General features: G+C 46.9%; 1 protein-coding gene across 5 annotated transcripts in view; it reads left to right on the top strand.

Annotated features, from left to right (window-relative positions):
• The window catches only part of NFRKB (nuclear factor related to kappaB binding protein), a 34,149-nt gene that overhangs the window by 853 nt on the left and 18,932 nt on the right, over nucleotides 1-14,364 (top strand). For 2 of the 5 annotated variants that reach the window (XM_070399681.1, XM_070399677.1), the window contains exons 2-12: nucleotides 171-307; nucleotides 1,453-1,608; nucleotides 4,112-4,313; nucleotides 8,632-8,759; nucleotides 9,571-9,745; nucleotides 10,239-10,376; nucleotides 11,219-11,292; nucleotides 12,544-12,628; nucleotides 13,231-13,411; nucleotides 13,653-13,761; nucleotides 14,180-14,306. In XM_070399681.1, coding sequence (XP_070255782.1) covers nucleotides 1,474-1,608; nucleotides 4,112-4,313; nucleotides 8,632-8,759; nucleotides 9,571-9,745; nucleotides 10,239-10,376; nucleotides 11,219-11,292; nucleotides 12,544-12,628; nucleotides 13,231-13,411; nucleotides 13,653-13,761; nucleotides 14,180-14,306 — 1,354 coding nt within the window. In that variant the 5' untranslated portion in view covers nucleotides 171-307; nucleotides 1,453-1,473. The remainder of the gene's footprint in view (nucleotides 1-170; nucleotides 308-1,452; nucleotides 1,609-4,111; nucleotides 4,314-8,631; nucleotides 8,760-9,570; nucleotides 9,746-10,238; nucleotides 10,377-11,218; nucleotides 11,293-12,543; nucleotides 12,629-13,230; nucleotides 13,412-13,652; nucleotides 13,762-14,179; nucleotides 14,307-14,364) is intronic. The other 3 variants (XM_070399678.1, XM_070399682.1, XM_070399680.1) reach the window with 3 other exon arrangements.

Genomic DNA, 14,364 nt, shown 5'->3' with positions numbered 1-14,364 from the left:
GTATTGTAATGCACCGTGGCTGGCGGGGTACACAGCTGATTGGTTCCACACTAACCCATTCGCTGGGTCTCAGATAGATCTGAAATGGCTTCAAGATAACTTGAAATAATTTAGTGGGGAGGTGCTCCTTTTAATAGTAAATTTACAGGCTTGCTGTTTTATCGTTTGAGAATTTCAGAATGAGAAGTCATTGCATTACTACGTTACGTGACTGCGTTAAGTCACGGAAACTCATCCATCTAGAGATTATTCATTGCAGGAATCCAGGATTGGTCCAACTACCCTTCGTCAATTGACAACTGGCGAGGTAAGATTTGTCCAGAGTCACTGAGATTAGAAGTTTGGTGTTTTGGTTTGTAGTCTGTTTTGTTTTTTCTTTCCATTTTACTGTGCTTGTTATTGCTAGCCCGTTTGGTAGGAATAGGAAATAGAGCATGGACTTAGCCAGTGTTCTTCGAGTGATGGAGTTCAGGCTCCTTGTTCCTGAGAGCTTTGTTCAATCCGGTGGCCGCTGCTTTACGTGGATTCTAGCCCTCAGCCTTGTGAAATGTTTTAATCTGTACTTTTCTAAAGGTGGCCAGCTGTGTTCAGTTATTACAGGAAGGAGAAAAATAGCATTACATTTACATGGTTATAAAAATCAGATGGACTGACTGAAGGTGGGTTGGCCTCCACGTTACAGATGGTCACAGTCAGGGTCTTGGAGCCTCTGGAGTTTATTTGGATGAATAAAGCCATCATAAAATGCTCCCTTTTCATGATTTAAATTGGAAGTTTAGATAGGGTGTATTGTGTGTAGTGTTAAGAAATGGCTCTGCAGCCAGGCAGACCTGAGCCTCAGTCCTATCCCTGGGGTTAGGCGAGTTACTTATCTACTTTGTCCTTGTTTTACTGTCTGTAGAATAGGTGTAATAACCCCGTCTTTCACAGTTGTAAGAAGTAAATGAGATCTATGAAAAGCCCTGGCAGCTGGTAGGCCCTCATTAAATAACGTATTGTTAGTGTCTGAGCTTTATTAGTTAGTCTGTGTGAATTTTCTTTTGTGGAAGAACAAAGATTTAATTGCTAAAAAAAAAACCATTGTTAAATTATGTTATAGTGGAGATACGATTGGCCTGGGAAGTCTAGAAGTCTAAATTACGCGCTCTGCTGATCCGTTTCAGCAAGTCTCCTTTTGGTTATGTGTAAAGTGAAGTTAGAAAATCTATAAATTTGGGAGTTAGAGGAAGTCTGATAAATTTGAAAGTTAGATGAATATGGAGTGGTGGGAGGGAGGGAGAAAAGCTGTTCAGCTGTAGTTAGGGTGTGAAGATAAGAGATAAAGAGGGAAGATAAGGAATTTGAGGTGGAATATTTTCTGGCCACAATATTTTCTGAAGGAGTGTGTCCGCCAGGTCCCCCGGATTTCTGCCTTTCTGTCTCAAGGTATGACTGCCTGTTGTGTTTGTCTAGATTCCCCGGGGAACATAAAAAATGGATTCCTTGGACCATATGCTCACGGACCCCCTGGAACTGGGTCCGTGTGGAGACAGCCATGGCGCACGGATTATGGAGGACTGCCTCCTGGGGGACACCAGGGTTAGTCTGCCCGAGGACCTTCTGGAGGATGTGAGTTATGTCATCACCATCTTTTCCTCTCTCAGCTTCTCCGCAGCCACTGTTCTAATCCTTTTTGTGCTACCTTCTGTTTCATTTTCTGCACTGCAGCCAGAATGATCGCTGTCTTTTTTTGTGGAGAGTCTATTTAATATTCTGAGTAAGGAAGAAATTATAAGCTACATTCTGCATGTTTAATAACTTGATACTATGTTATAAAGCCCTATTTTTTTTTTAATATACATTTTATTGATTTTTTACAGAGAGGAAGGGAGAGGGACAGAGAGTTAGAAACATCAATGAGAGAGAAACATCGATCAGCTGCCTCCTGCACACCCCCCACTGGGGATGTGCCCGAAACTCAGGTACATGCCCTTGACCGGAATCGAACCTGGGACCCTTCAGTCCGCAGGCCGACGCTCCATCCACTGAGCCAAACCCGGTCAGGGCATAAAGCCCTATTTTTAACAAGTTAATTTTCAGCGATGAACAAGAAGTTTTTTAAAGAGGAGGATTATGTGTATGTTTACATTACATGGATTACCCATGTTGTGATTCATGAAACCAAACCCCTACATGCCCTCTCTGGCTATAAGGAGCCCGCTCGTCAGTTATTAGAGTGAGCCCTGGGAAAGCATGTCAGCGTGCCGTGACCACTTTCACCGGCGGGCGCTGTGATCATCAGCATTACAGTGGCTGCCAGTTATTAAGTGCTTAGCATGTGGAAGACGCTAGGTGCTGAAACACCTGTCTTCTCTGTCTTGGTTTATTTTGCACATTTCAAACATAGGTGCAGCGTCATAAAGCTGACATTCATCTGAGCATCATCCAGTTTTAGGAGATAATCTCATTTAGTCACATCTGGTTCAGATTTCTCTTTCATAATTCGTCAGATATTTTAGATGAAATTAAAGCCGCCACTCCGCCCTTGTCTTATCCCCTCTCTCACCTGAAGTAACAACCACCGAAGTTGCTGTGGATCCTTCCGTGTTTCCTTTGCATGCTCTTTCAAGTAAATCTCCTGTGTCACTCCGTCAGCAAACACTTGTTTCATTAAGCACCTACTTTATGCCAGACACTGAGATGCTGGGAAGGAAGTGGTGAGCACCAACAGGTTTGCAGGGGAAGATGTTGGACTCGGAGCCGAGGTGCTTTGGTGCACTCATGCTGAGACAGTTGAGGGTTCCCCATTGCCCAAAGGGTAAAGGCACAAGTACTGAGCATGCTCACAGGTCCCTTGTTCCTCCTGCTGGCTGCTCCCCCTCTCTTTCCCTGTCCCTGTGCCAGCCACATGTTGCCTGAATTTTTTTTGTTCTTGGGTTTTTAACCCTCTTGCCTCAGTCTTTTTTTATTTTCCTTATCCCTCACTGTCTTTTAAAAATACATATTTATTTATTGATTTCAGACAGGGAGAGGGAGAGAGCAATAGAAACATCAATGATCAGAGAGAATCATTGATCGGCTGCCTCCTGTGTGCCCCACACTGGGGATTGAGCCCACAACCCGGGCATATGCCCCGCCCGGGAATTGAACCGTGACCTCCTGGTTCGTAGGTCGACGCTCAACCACTGAGCCACACCGGCCAGACATCCCTCACTATCGTAAATGTCACTTCCTCTGGTAGGTGTTCTCTGAAACCTTCAGTCTGGGAGGTGTGCTTCTCCTGTGTGCTCATAGGTAAACTTCTTAAGCTGCGTTGTAATTGCTTGTGTAATATTTCCCACAACCAGACAATATGTATGCAGTACTAGTCTGTCTTAGTACGTAGCACATAGGAGATGTCCAGTATGTAATTGTTGAACTGAAAATGAGCTCCATCCCGCCGCTTCTCACTCTCAGCAGGTGACCTGACCTCCTCAAGTTCTCTCCTCCGTGTTAACTTTTTCCTGCCACTCGTCTTCGCTGAACTCGGATGTCTGCCATCATGTCCCCTGCTGGCAGAAATGGTTCCCAGATAGGGGTCTCTCTACTGAGATTATTTTCCTCTGGATTACTCACTGTTGGGTATAAGACTTTGGTTTGGCCCTAACCAGTTTGGCTCAGTGGATAGAGCATCGGCCTGCGGACTGAAAGGTCCCAGGTTCGATTCCCGTCAAGGGCTTGTATCTTGGTTTCGGGCACATCCCCAGTAGGAGGTGTGCAGGAGGCAGCTGATCGATGTTTCTCTCTCATCGATGTTTCTTACTCTCTATCCCTCTCCCTTCCTTTCTGTAAAAAAACCAATAAAATATATTAAACAAAAACAAACAAAAAAGACTTTGGTTTATAGGTAGTCTTAAGTTTTGAGAATTGAGTAAAGATCAGTGGAATTTTAGTTTGTTTAAAAACAAAACACTTAAAGCTTGCACGGTGGTAATGGTTGCACGACTGTGAACCTACTTAGTGCTACTGAACCGTACAGTTAAAAATGGATAAAATGGGAAGTTTTATGTCATACGTATTTTATCACTCACACACAGAAAACTTAGAAACCTCTTTCTCTGGGTGACTTTCCTCCTGCGTTCCCTCGTTCCAGCCCGAGATATTCTTCGAGGTGGTCAGCCTCTCAACGTGGCAGGAGGTGTTGAGTGAGTCGCAGCGCGCGCACCTCCAGCAGTTCCTGCCCCGCGTCCCCGAGGACAGTGCTGAGCAGCAGAACCAGCTGCTCCTGGCCCTGTTCAGGGGCGAGAACTTCCGCTTCGGGAACCCTCTGCACATTGCCCAGAAGCTCTTCCGAGGTGCGTAGCTCAGCAGGCTTTCGAGAGGAGTGGGAGGTGGGGACGAATTCAGTTATGTGCAGGTCTTCGTTTCAGTCTTTTTGTTTCTATGTACAGACTAGAGGCCCGATGCATGAAATTCGTGCACGAGTAGGCCTTCCTTCCCCCGGCTGCCGGCACTGGCTTCCTTCTGGGACCCGGGCTTCCCTCTGGCCGCCGGCAGGCACCTGGGACCTGGGTTTCCCTTGCAGTTCGGCTTCATCCGGAAGGTTGTCCGGAAGGTCGTCCGGTCTAATTAGCATATTACGCTTTTATTATTATAGATACCGACTCAGCAGACTGGTCTTGTGCAACACTTGCTGCCTACGCCATTCTTTTTATTTTAAACTTACATAGGAAATATATAAATCATAAGTGTATTGCTCAATGATTTGTTATAATATGAACTCAGCTGTGTAAAACAGCCACCCAGATCAAGAAATAAAACATTACCAACATTGCCCTGGCTGGTGTGACTCAGTAGTTAGAGTGTCAGCCCGAGCCCTAAAGGGTCATAAGTTCGATTTCCGGTCAAGGGCTTGTGCCTGGGTTGCAGGTTGATCCCCAGCCTCAGTTGGGGCACTTGCGGGGGGGGGCAACCAGTTGATGTTTATCTCTCTCTCTTTCTCTCCCCTCCCTCCCTTCCACTTCCTAAAAATCAATGGAAGATACCCTTGGGTGAGGATTAACAAAAATAAATTAAAATACCAGCATTTTATAGGCACCTTTATGACTAGTCTTTAAATAATTTTTAGTAATAGTTTACCATTTGCATTATTACATATATGTATGTGTATGTATGTGTGTGTCTGAATTACATACACTTTCTGTAGAAAGCATGATACTACCTGCCAACCCCTTTAGCATCTATGTATCTCTTAACAAGGATATTCTCTCACGCAATCACAATCCTGTTAGCACACCCAAGACATTGTACATTGAGCAAAAAATTTATCACAGGGTATCCCACATGCAAATTGTCTCAGTTCCCAATTGGCCTTTATAGTTGCCTCTTAAATCCAGGACCAATTCAAGGCTCATGCCTTGTGTTTGGATCTCATGTTTGCTTCCTGAATCTAGGGCCCTCTGCCTTTTTCCTGCCTTGTCTTTGAAAACACTGACAGTTTTTGAAGAGCCTAGGACACTTGACTTGTAAAACATCCTGTTTTCTGGGGAATTGTCTTCTTGTTTTCTCATGATTAGGTTTGGGTTAAACATTTTTGCGGAGAACACTCTATGGGAAATGTTATTTCTTCCCACTGTCATCTCAGAAGGCAGGCGATGTCTGTTTTTCCGTTGTTGGTGATGCCGTGTGTGAGCCCTTGTTTAAGGGATGTCTGCCAGACCTACTGATTGTAAGGGACCTTTTTTCATTATATAAGAAGCAATCTGTGGGGTGATGCTTTGGGACCACGGGATACTCTTTTTTCTTTTAAAACAATATTTATTTATTTATTTATTTTTTTAAATATATTTTATTGATTTTTTACAGAGAGGAAGGGAGAGAGAGATAGAGAGTTAGAAACATCAATGAGAGAGAAACATCGACCAGCTGCCTCCTGCACACTCCCCACTGGGGATGTGTCCGCAACCCAGGTACATGCCCTTGACCGGAATCGAACCTGGGACCTTTCAGTCCGCAGGCCGACGCTCTATCCACTGAGCCAAACCGGTTTCGGCAACAATATATATTTATTATAGAGAAATTAGAAATATAGATAATCAAGGGAGAAAATAAAATCACTCTTAATCCTACCACCCAGACATAGCCGTATTTAATGTTACGTGAACAACGTAGAGCAATGGAAATACTTTCTTTTTTGGGGGGCGGGGGGGTGTTTTTATTTTTATTTTTTTGCGGGACCACATGATACTCTTTATTTCCCAGAAGCCCTTGTTTTACTCTGGTTTTAGCACCCAATAGTGATTCTTTCCTGAATCAATCATTACATTGGGGATTGCAAGACGCTTTGGAGCGGCTCTAAGTCAGTTTCCTCTCTGTCCTGTAGAGGGGCGCAGAGGAAGCCGCTTCCGCTCCCCCTTGCTGGGGTGAGGCTGCTTGGCAGGAGGCCTGAAAGGGCAGTGTGTCTCCCGTCTCCCGGGGTTTTGTTGAACTGACTCACTTGACAGCTGAGAAGCCTGGCGGGAACAGGCTTGTTCAGACCTTCCACTACCTTAAGGCAGCGGTTCTCAACCTGTGGGTCGCGACCCCTTTGGCGGTCGAACGCCCTTTCACAGGGGTCGCCTAAGACCATCGGAAAACACATATTGAATATATAATTGCATATTGTTTTTGTGATTGATCACTATGCTTTAATTATGTTCAATTTGTAACAATGAAAATACATCCTGCATATCAGATATTTACATGACGATTCATAACAGTAGCAGCATTACAGTTATGAAGTAGCAACGAAAATAATTTTATGGTTGGGTCACAACATGAGGAACTGTATTTAAAGGGTCGCAGCATTAGGAAGGTTGAGAACCACTGCTTTAAGGGCTTAAGGCTCACGCTCTCTCCTTAGATGGGTTGTTTGTGTGAAGAAGTCCCCTCTGTGGTTGGCAGAGGTTTACTTCACTGAAACCCCGGGGCCTCCGTGGGAGCTGCTTGGTTTTAGAGGGTCAAGTCAGGGACCTGTGTAATGTTACCACTGTCTATTTTGCTGTCATGTTTCCCCCAAAACAGTAGGGTGGGCTGGTACGGTGCCCAGTTGCTCCCCTCCCCTGGCTCTGCTTCCTGCCCCAGCAGGTCTGAGCTTTCTCCCTCAAAAATGTATCCCAAGTCTCTCTTGCTTCCATTCACTTAACCACTATTTACTGATCGGCTACTTTGTGCCAGGCATTCTTTGTGGTTTGGAGATAGAGTAACGACCTTACATTCTAATAGAGAAAAATAGGTGATAAATAAGCAAATACTTACTGGTTTAAGTGCTACAAAGAATAAGAAAGGGTAATGTGCCCTAACCGGTTTGGCTCAGTGGATAGAGCATTGGCCTGCGGACTGAAAGGTCCCAGGTTTGGTTCCGGTCAAGGGCATGTACCTTGGTTGCGGACACATCCCCAGTAGGAGGTGTGCAGGAGGCAGCTGATCGATGTTGCTCATCGATGTTTCTAACTCTCTGTCCCTTTCCCTTCCTCTCTGTAAAAAATCAATAAGATATATTAAAATAAAAGAAAGGGTAATGGGACTAGAGCGCTGGCAGGAGCTGATTTAGATTTGGTATTTGGGCAAGGCTTCTCCAGCGTGGTGACATGTGAACAGAAACTTTATGAAGGAAGGAAGAGCAAGCCATGAAAATATTGGTGTTAATAGGAAGCATTGCAGGCAGGGGAGCTTTCGATACAAAAGCCTTGAGAAAGTAGGGTATGTGGCCTGTTCAGGAAACAGCATGGAGGCCAGTGGGGGTGGGGTAGAGTGAGCAAAAGGGGGACTGGTTGAAGGTGAGGCCACAGGTGGCATGAGATAGGCCATGAAGGGCCTTATAGGCCATCTGTAGGGTCACGGCTTTTATTGAATGTGGAGGGAGACCGTGGGACCAAGCCACCATCCTCACACCCAGACCACTGCAATCGTTTTTCTTTCACTCTTGCTCCCAGCCATGTCATTCTTCTGCTTTAAACCTTCATTGCATTTAGGATAAAATCCACACATGACCTCAAAGCTTCTGTGGTCTGATCTCGGGTCACCTGCCCAGGTCATTTCGTGCCGCCCTCAGCTGCCACCTACTCTGCTTTAGTCTTCAGACATTTCCGTACGCCCCCTACTGGGGATTGAACCCACAACCTGGGCATGAGTCCTGACTGGGAATCGAACCGGCGACCTTTCGATGGGACAACACCCAACCAACTTAGCCACACCAGCCAGGCATATATTCCTCCAAGTTTTTCATTTGGAAAACTTGTAAGCATATAGAAAAGTTGAAAAATAATATAACGAACATGCATGTAACATTTACCTATATTTATCAGTTGTTGATATTTTGCTGCAGTTGCTTTAATCAGGCTTCAGTTTATGCGTCATTCCTTACAGATCCCTCTCCTGATTGAACTCTTCTTACCCTTCAGTTCTCTGGAGTTAACTTCCTTATAGTACTTAAGAGAGTTGACTGTTACTTATCTGTTTAGCTGTTTATTTGCTGTTTCTCCCACGGGACTGTAGGCTCCACATAGACAAAGGTTTTCTCCTCCCCCCGCTCCCAATACTATATATCCCAGTTTAGCAGAGTTGACCACATTTTCAGCACACATTAAATCTTTGCTGACTGATGTATATATACTGTACCTCTGTTCTTTTAAGATGGACACTTCAACCCTGAGGTGGTCAAGTATCGGCAGCTATGCTTCAAGTCACAGTACAAGCGGTACCTCAACTCCCAGCAGCAGTATTTCCATCGGCTGCTGAAGCAGATTCTGGCTTCCCGGAGTGTAAGTGATGTCGGGAACTGGAAGTAAAACGGGCAGTGAACGCACAGGTTTCATGACCTCAAGAAGTGGGCTCAGGTGTAAAATACGAAAGATCCCACTAAAGAAAAAAAAAATGCTACCAATTAAGCTATGATACAATCAAGCTATATTATTCTTTCTTATGTTCAACTTTAAGATGTACCCTGATTTCAGAGATGTTAAAACAGGGGAAAAGGTACCTCTTAAAATGGATGAAATATTGTAGCTCCAGTATTTACCACGATAAATAAACGGCTCTCAGCTCCATCATGGCTCGTTCAGGGAACCAGGCTGCTCTAGGGGAGGAGTGTGGGATACACGGGCCTCTGAGAGGCTTGAGGGGTATTCAGTGCGCCTGGGGCTGGACCAGTCTGCCAATTCTTCGAGACAGTTCTGGCTTTCAGTGGTTTAAGCTTCAGTATGGAAATATTTGGGTCTCTAGTGCAGTGGTCGGCAAACTGCGGGCCCTTGAGTGTGGCTCTTCCACAAAATACCACGTGTGGGCGCGCACGTACAGTGTGATTGAAACTTTGTGGCCACACTCAAGGGGCCAAAGAGCCACATGTGGCTCGAGAGCCGCAGTTTGCCGACCACTGCTCTAGTGTAATGCGTATTTTCGCCATGTAATAATCAAAATAGGCTGTTATTATTGGGCATAATCATATACACATCATTTTTGTAACCTGGAGGGAAGGAATGGAACTTATTAAACAATGAAGAGAAGAGACTGTAGACTTAGAGAAGGTACCAGAACAAGCTTCAGCGCTGACGTGCTCCCGTCTGGCCTTCCTAGGACCTCCTGGAAATGGCCCGTCGGAGCGGCCCGGCCCTTTCCTTCCGGCAGAAGCGCCCTTCCCCGTCCCGCACCCCCGAGGAGCGGGAGTGGCGCACCCAGCAGCGCTACCTGAAGGTCTTGAGGGAAGTAAAGGAGGAGTGTGGTGACACGGCCCTGTCGTCCGATGAAGAGGGTGAGTGTCCTGGGCACTGGGAGTGGCTGAGGTCCTGGATTTACTCCAGCAGCTTGTGTGGTTGGAGCCAGCGGTAGCCATTTATCTCCCCAGCAAAGAAACCGTCCCGTTGTCTGTCGGGGGGTGGGCGTTCCTGTTAGGTGGGGCATGACTGCCTATCATTTTTACCTGTGATGGGTACTTGGCACTGGTTTAGGTGAGCTGGGCCCCTGCGTGGCAGGGCTCTCCGCTGTGGGCCTGTCTGGTCCCCGTGTGCCCCTTGAGAGAACTGCTTTTCCCCCCACAGGAGAGTAGTAGTGGCTGTTGGCCTGCTGCAGTGCGACCCATCCCTGGTGAAGTCTCTTCCCGGAAGAGCCGTTTAAATGGCCTCAGTGCTCCAGCTCGCCTGGGGAAGGGTCAGGAAGGAATGGTGGAACCCTGGCCTCCCTGTTGTTGGCTTGCCCTTGTTGAACCCAAATGGCCACTTACCCAATCTCCCTATTGGAGTCCACAGCCACGTGGGATTTACAAGAAACATTTTCTTTTGAAGATCTCAGCTCATGGCTCCCGAGCTCCCCAGCGCGTTCTCCTAGCCCCGCGGTGCCCCTGCGGGTGGTGCCCACGCTTTCCACCACAGACATGAAAACTGCAGGTGAGGACTCAGCGGCTGCTGCTGCATTCTGGGAAGTGGGCAGGTAGATTGGAGGACTCCCTTGGAGGGAGGTGGGGGCCAGGTTCTTACCTGCCAGGAAAGCAAAGCAGCGTTCCTTAGAACAGGAGACGTTTGGGTACAATTCCACTTTTTCACAAGTAGGTAGGCCTGCCTGCCTTTGCTTTGGAATTTTTTCTTCGGAGCTGATCAGCTGGTATTTTGGGCTGAAGCAGAATCTTAAAATAGCAGCACTAAGGGACATTTCAATGATAGAACAAAAGGGGTAACCAGGGCCATGGCAATTTCTCAGAACATCGGTGAAATTAGAGAAGGATTTATTTTTAATATGTTTTTATTGATTCGAGAAAGAGAGGAAGGGGGAGAGAGAGGGACATCAGTATGAGAGAGAAACACTGGTTGGTGGCCGCCTGCATGCACCCTGACCGGGGATCAAGCCCGCCACCTGGGTATTTGCCCTGACCGGAATTGAACCGGTGACCTTTAGGTGCACAGGATGACACTCAACCAACTGAGCCACACCGGCCAGGGCAGAGAAGAATGTTAATTGGGATAGGAATCAAAGAAGAACGTTAAGAACCTTGAATGTGTTTTAGGAGCAGCTAAGTAAATGAGGTCATGGTTATTGACCAATGTATAGAAAAACTGAAGCGTTGACCCTGCGACGGTTTCAAGACCGATGGTACTTGTAGTACACAGCCCGCAGGAGGGAAGCTCAGAGAAATACCTTAGTTTTGAATATCACAGGTGACCAGAAAGATTTAAATGTCAGCATCACCTGGTGAGTGACCCTAGTGCATGTGGTTTGGTTCATTTCCTCTCAGATAAGATAGAACTGGGGGACAGTGACCTGAAGATCATGCTAAAGAAGCACCATGAGAAGCGGAAACATCAGCCGGTAAGAGTGGGGCCCGGGTGTGTGCTCATTAGCGGTCTTCAATGTCAAGCCTCTGGATTGGCTATTGTGAGGAACATACAGGTAGTCACCACCTTATTTCTGCTTCCTTTCCTTATCGTTAGAGGGCAGGACAACTATAGACGCTAGTTAACACGAAAGGTGTGAGAAGACACGTGCTTTGACTATTTATTTTTATTTATTTATATTTTTATTGATTTCAGAGAGGAAGGGAGAGGGTGAGAGAGAATCAGTGATTGGCTGCCTCCTGCATGCCCCCTATTTCGAATTGAGCCTGCAGCCTAGGCATGTGCCCTTGACCAGAATCGGACATGGGACCCTTCAGTCCACGGGCCAGCACTCTATCCACTGAGCCAAACCAGCTAGGGCCATGCTTTGACTTTATATAAGGCACTTGGACAATAGTGTCTGATTTAATCTTTGCTCGAGACTGGTGTTGAATCATATCCATTTTACCAGTGCTCAGGGGGTCGGCAGCTTGCTCTTGGCCCTACAGTTACTCAGCGGCTGAGCCAAGGTCAGATCCTGTGCTCTGCCCGCTCTTTCCTGTTTCTAAGCTCCACCTAATCCAGGTGATGCCAGTGCAGCCACGCCAGAGAGCACAGTAGGAAGAGGAGGCAGTTCGCCTAAGGCAGGTGGCGAGATGGGGAGACTCCCACAGTGGAAGTCAGAACTGACTGTCTTTCCCACTTGCTCTGTGGTCTTGGGCAAGTCCCTTAACTTCTCTGAGTCCCATTTTCAGACTGTAAAACGGGTGGGGAACGTCCGGCCCTGGGGCCGTATAAGGCCCGCAAAATCATTTGGTCTGGCCCTGCCAAGGCATTAGGGGTGAGTTATTAAATGTTTGACCAAATATAGCAGCCTAATTTTTAAATTGCTAATTTTGTATGCCCCACGAATGAGGTTATAAATATCCAAAAGGCCCTTGGCAGAAAAAATGTCCCCCACCCTTGCTGTTAAATATGATCTTTAACAAGACTATTTGAAGAGCACGCAAGGTGAGGAATGTGAGAGAGCTTTATAAACTGCAAATTCCGTACAATAGAAAGATTGGCCCTGGGTTCTCCTATGCCTCGTTACGGAGAGCAGTTTTTGTGTTTATAGTTTTAATTCAGCATGCTTTTCTTAGGTTGCACGTAACATCTGTTTATCTGTTAGGTAAATTGCCAAAACCCCAAGCAGTTTGGGCCCCTATTTGAGCCTCCGTAACAAAACTCTGGGTCTCGCATCTAGGATCACCCGGACCTTTTGACAGGGGACCTGACTCTAAATGACATCATGACTCGCGTCAACGCTGGCAGGAAAGGCTCTCTAGCAGGTAAGCGACGCCCTCAGTGGGCAGCCATCGTCTGGCCGCGCTGCTAAATTCCGTGAACCCGTGTACATGTTGAAAAATAGAGAAATCACAGCTTTCTTCTTGCTGATAACCTTTTTTGGTTATTTCCTCTAGTGCAGCGGTTCTCAACCTGTGGGTCACGACCCCTTTGGGGGTCGAACGACCCTTTCACAGGGGTCGCGTAAGACCATCGGAAAACACATATATAATTACATATTGGTCTTGTGATTAATCACTATGCTTTAATTATGTTCAATTTGTAACAATGAAATTGGGGGTCACCACAACATGAGGAACTGTATTAAAGGGTCGCGGCAGTAGGAAGGTTGAGAACCACTGCTCTAGTGGATTTATAGGTGGAAAGTGAATATAGAATCAGAACAACAGATCATCGATGCCTGAATAACTATTAAAGTTAATTTGCAAATCACTCTTGGGGTTTGGTAAACAAACCTGAATGTCTCGTTTTTGAGACTCTTCTTTCTTTTGCTGGTGGGCCTGAGAAAATAAAGGCAGATGAGACCCCCCGCACTCCCGGATGTAGAAAATGCAGTTCGATGATTCGTGTTGCCTTTTCTTCGCAGCCCTATATGACTTGGCTGTCCTTAAAAAAAAGGTTAAGGAAAAAGAGGAGCGGAAGAAGAAGAAAATAAAAGTGATCAAATCGGAAGCAGAGGACTTGGCTGAGCCCTTAAGCGGGACTGAAGGGATCCCGCCTCTCTCACAGGCTCCGTCTCCGTTGGCGGTGCCTGCCATCAAGGAGGAGTAAGTGAGCAACAGAGCTGACCGCGCGGGCGGAGGATGAGGCTGAAGGGTGATCCAGTACCGGTGCTGGGGGTGGCCTGGTGGGTGTTGAACCATAAGCCCAGGGTCCCGGGGTTCTACTAGTGCATAGTGTGGCCTTTGATTGAACTCTTTTGTGATTGACAGGAGGCTTGGAGGGCTTAGACCACCAAGGGATGTGTTCTTGGTCCTTTGCGTTCTTATATTTTTCCTCCTCCATTAGGCCTCTGGAAGACCTCAAGCCTTGCCTGGGAATCAATGAAATATCTTCCAGCTTCTTCTCTCTCCTCCTTGAGATCTTGCTGCTGGAGGGGCAGTCTAGCCTTCCTGTGGTAAGAGTTGTGGGAAAGTCAGATGTGAATCAGAGTTTTCAAATCGTAGGACATCTTAATGTTCTGTAGCAGGGGTGGGGAACCTATTTTTTTGCCAAGTGCCATTTGGATATTTATAACATACAAAATTATCAACTTAAAAGTAGCCTGCTGTGTTTGGTCTAACATTTAGTTAACCCACCCCTAATGCCTTGGCAGGGCCAGACCTAATGATTTCTTGGGCCTTAGACAGCCCCGTCTGGACGTTCCCCACCCCGGTCTGCAGCGTGAGAAGAGCTCTGGGTCGCTCCCAGGGCCCTGCGGCTGCCTTGCTGTGTGGCTTGGGCAGACTGGACAGGTCCACCCAGCTTGCCGTGGCCGTCGTGGGGTGGCTGGTGTCGTACGGGACCCTGACTGTTCTGCCTTTGCTCTCCTGCAGCTGGAGGAGCGGGTGTTGGATTGGCAGTCCTCCCCGGCCAGCTCCCTCAACAGCTGGTTCTCTGCCGCCCCCAACTGGGCGGAGCTGGTGCTACCAGCCCTGCAGTATCTTGCGGGAGAAAGCCGTGGTAAGGTGCTTCTTTCTGGAGGGTCAGTGTTCTCCCCCCACCCCCTTTGTCTAATTAA

The sequence above is a fragment of the Myotis yumanensis genome, unplaced genomic scaffold, assembly GCF_028538775.1.
Source record: "Myotis yumanensis isolate MYYU_CA2020_CCGP unplaced genomic scaffold, mMyoYum1.0.hap1 SCAF_19, whole genome shotgun sequence".
In the NCBI taxonomy this organism is placed as follows: domain Eukaryota; kingdom Metazoa; phylum Chordata; class Mammalia; order Chiroptera; family Vespertilionidae; genus Myotis; species Myotis yumanensis.
This window is presented reverse-complemented; position numbering and strand designations above follow the sequence as displayed.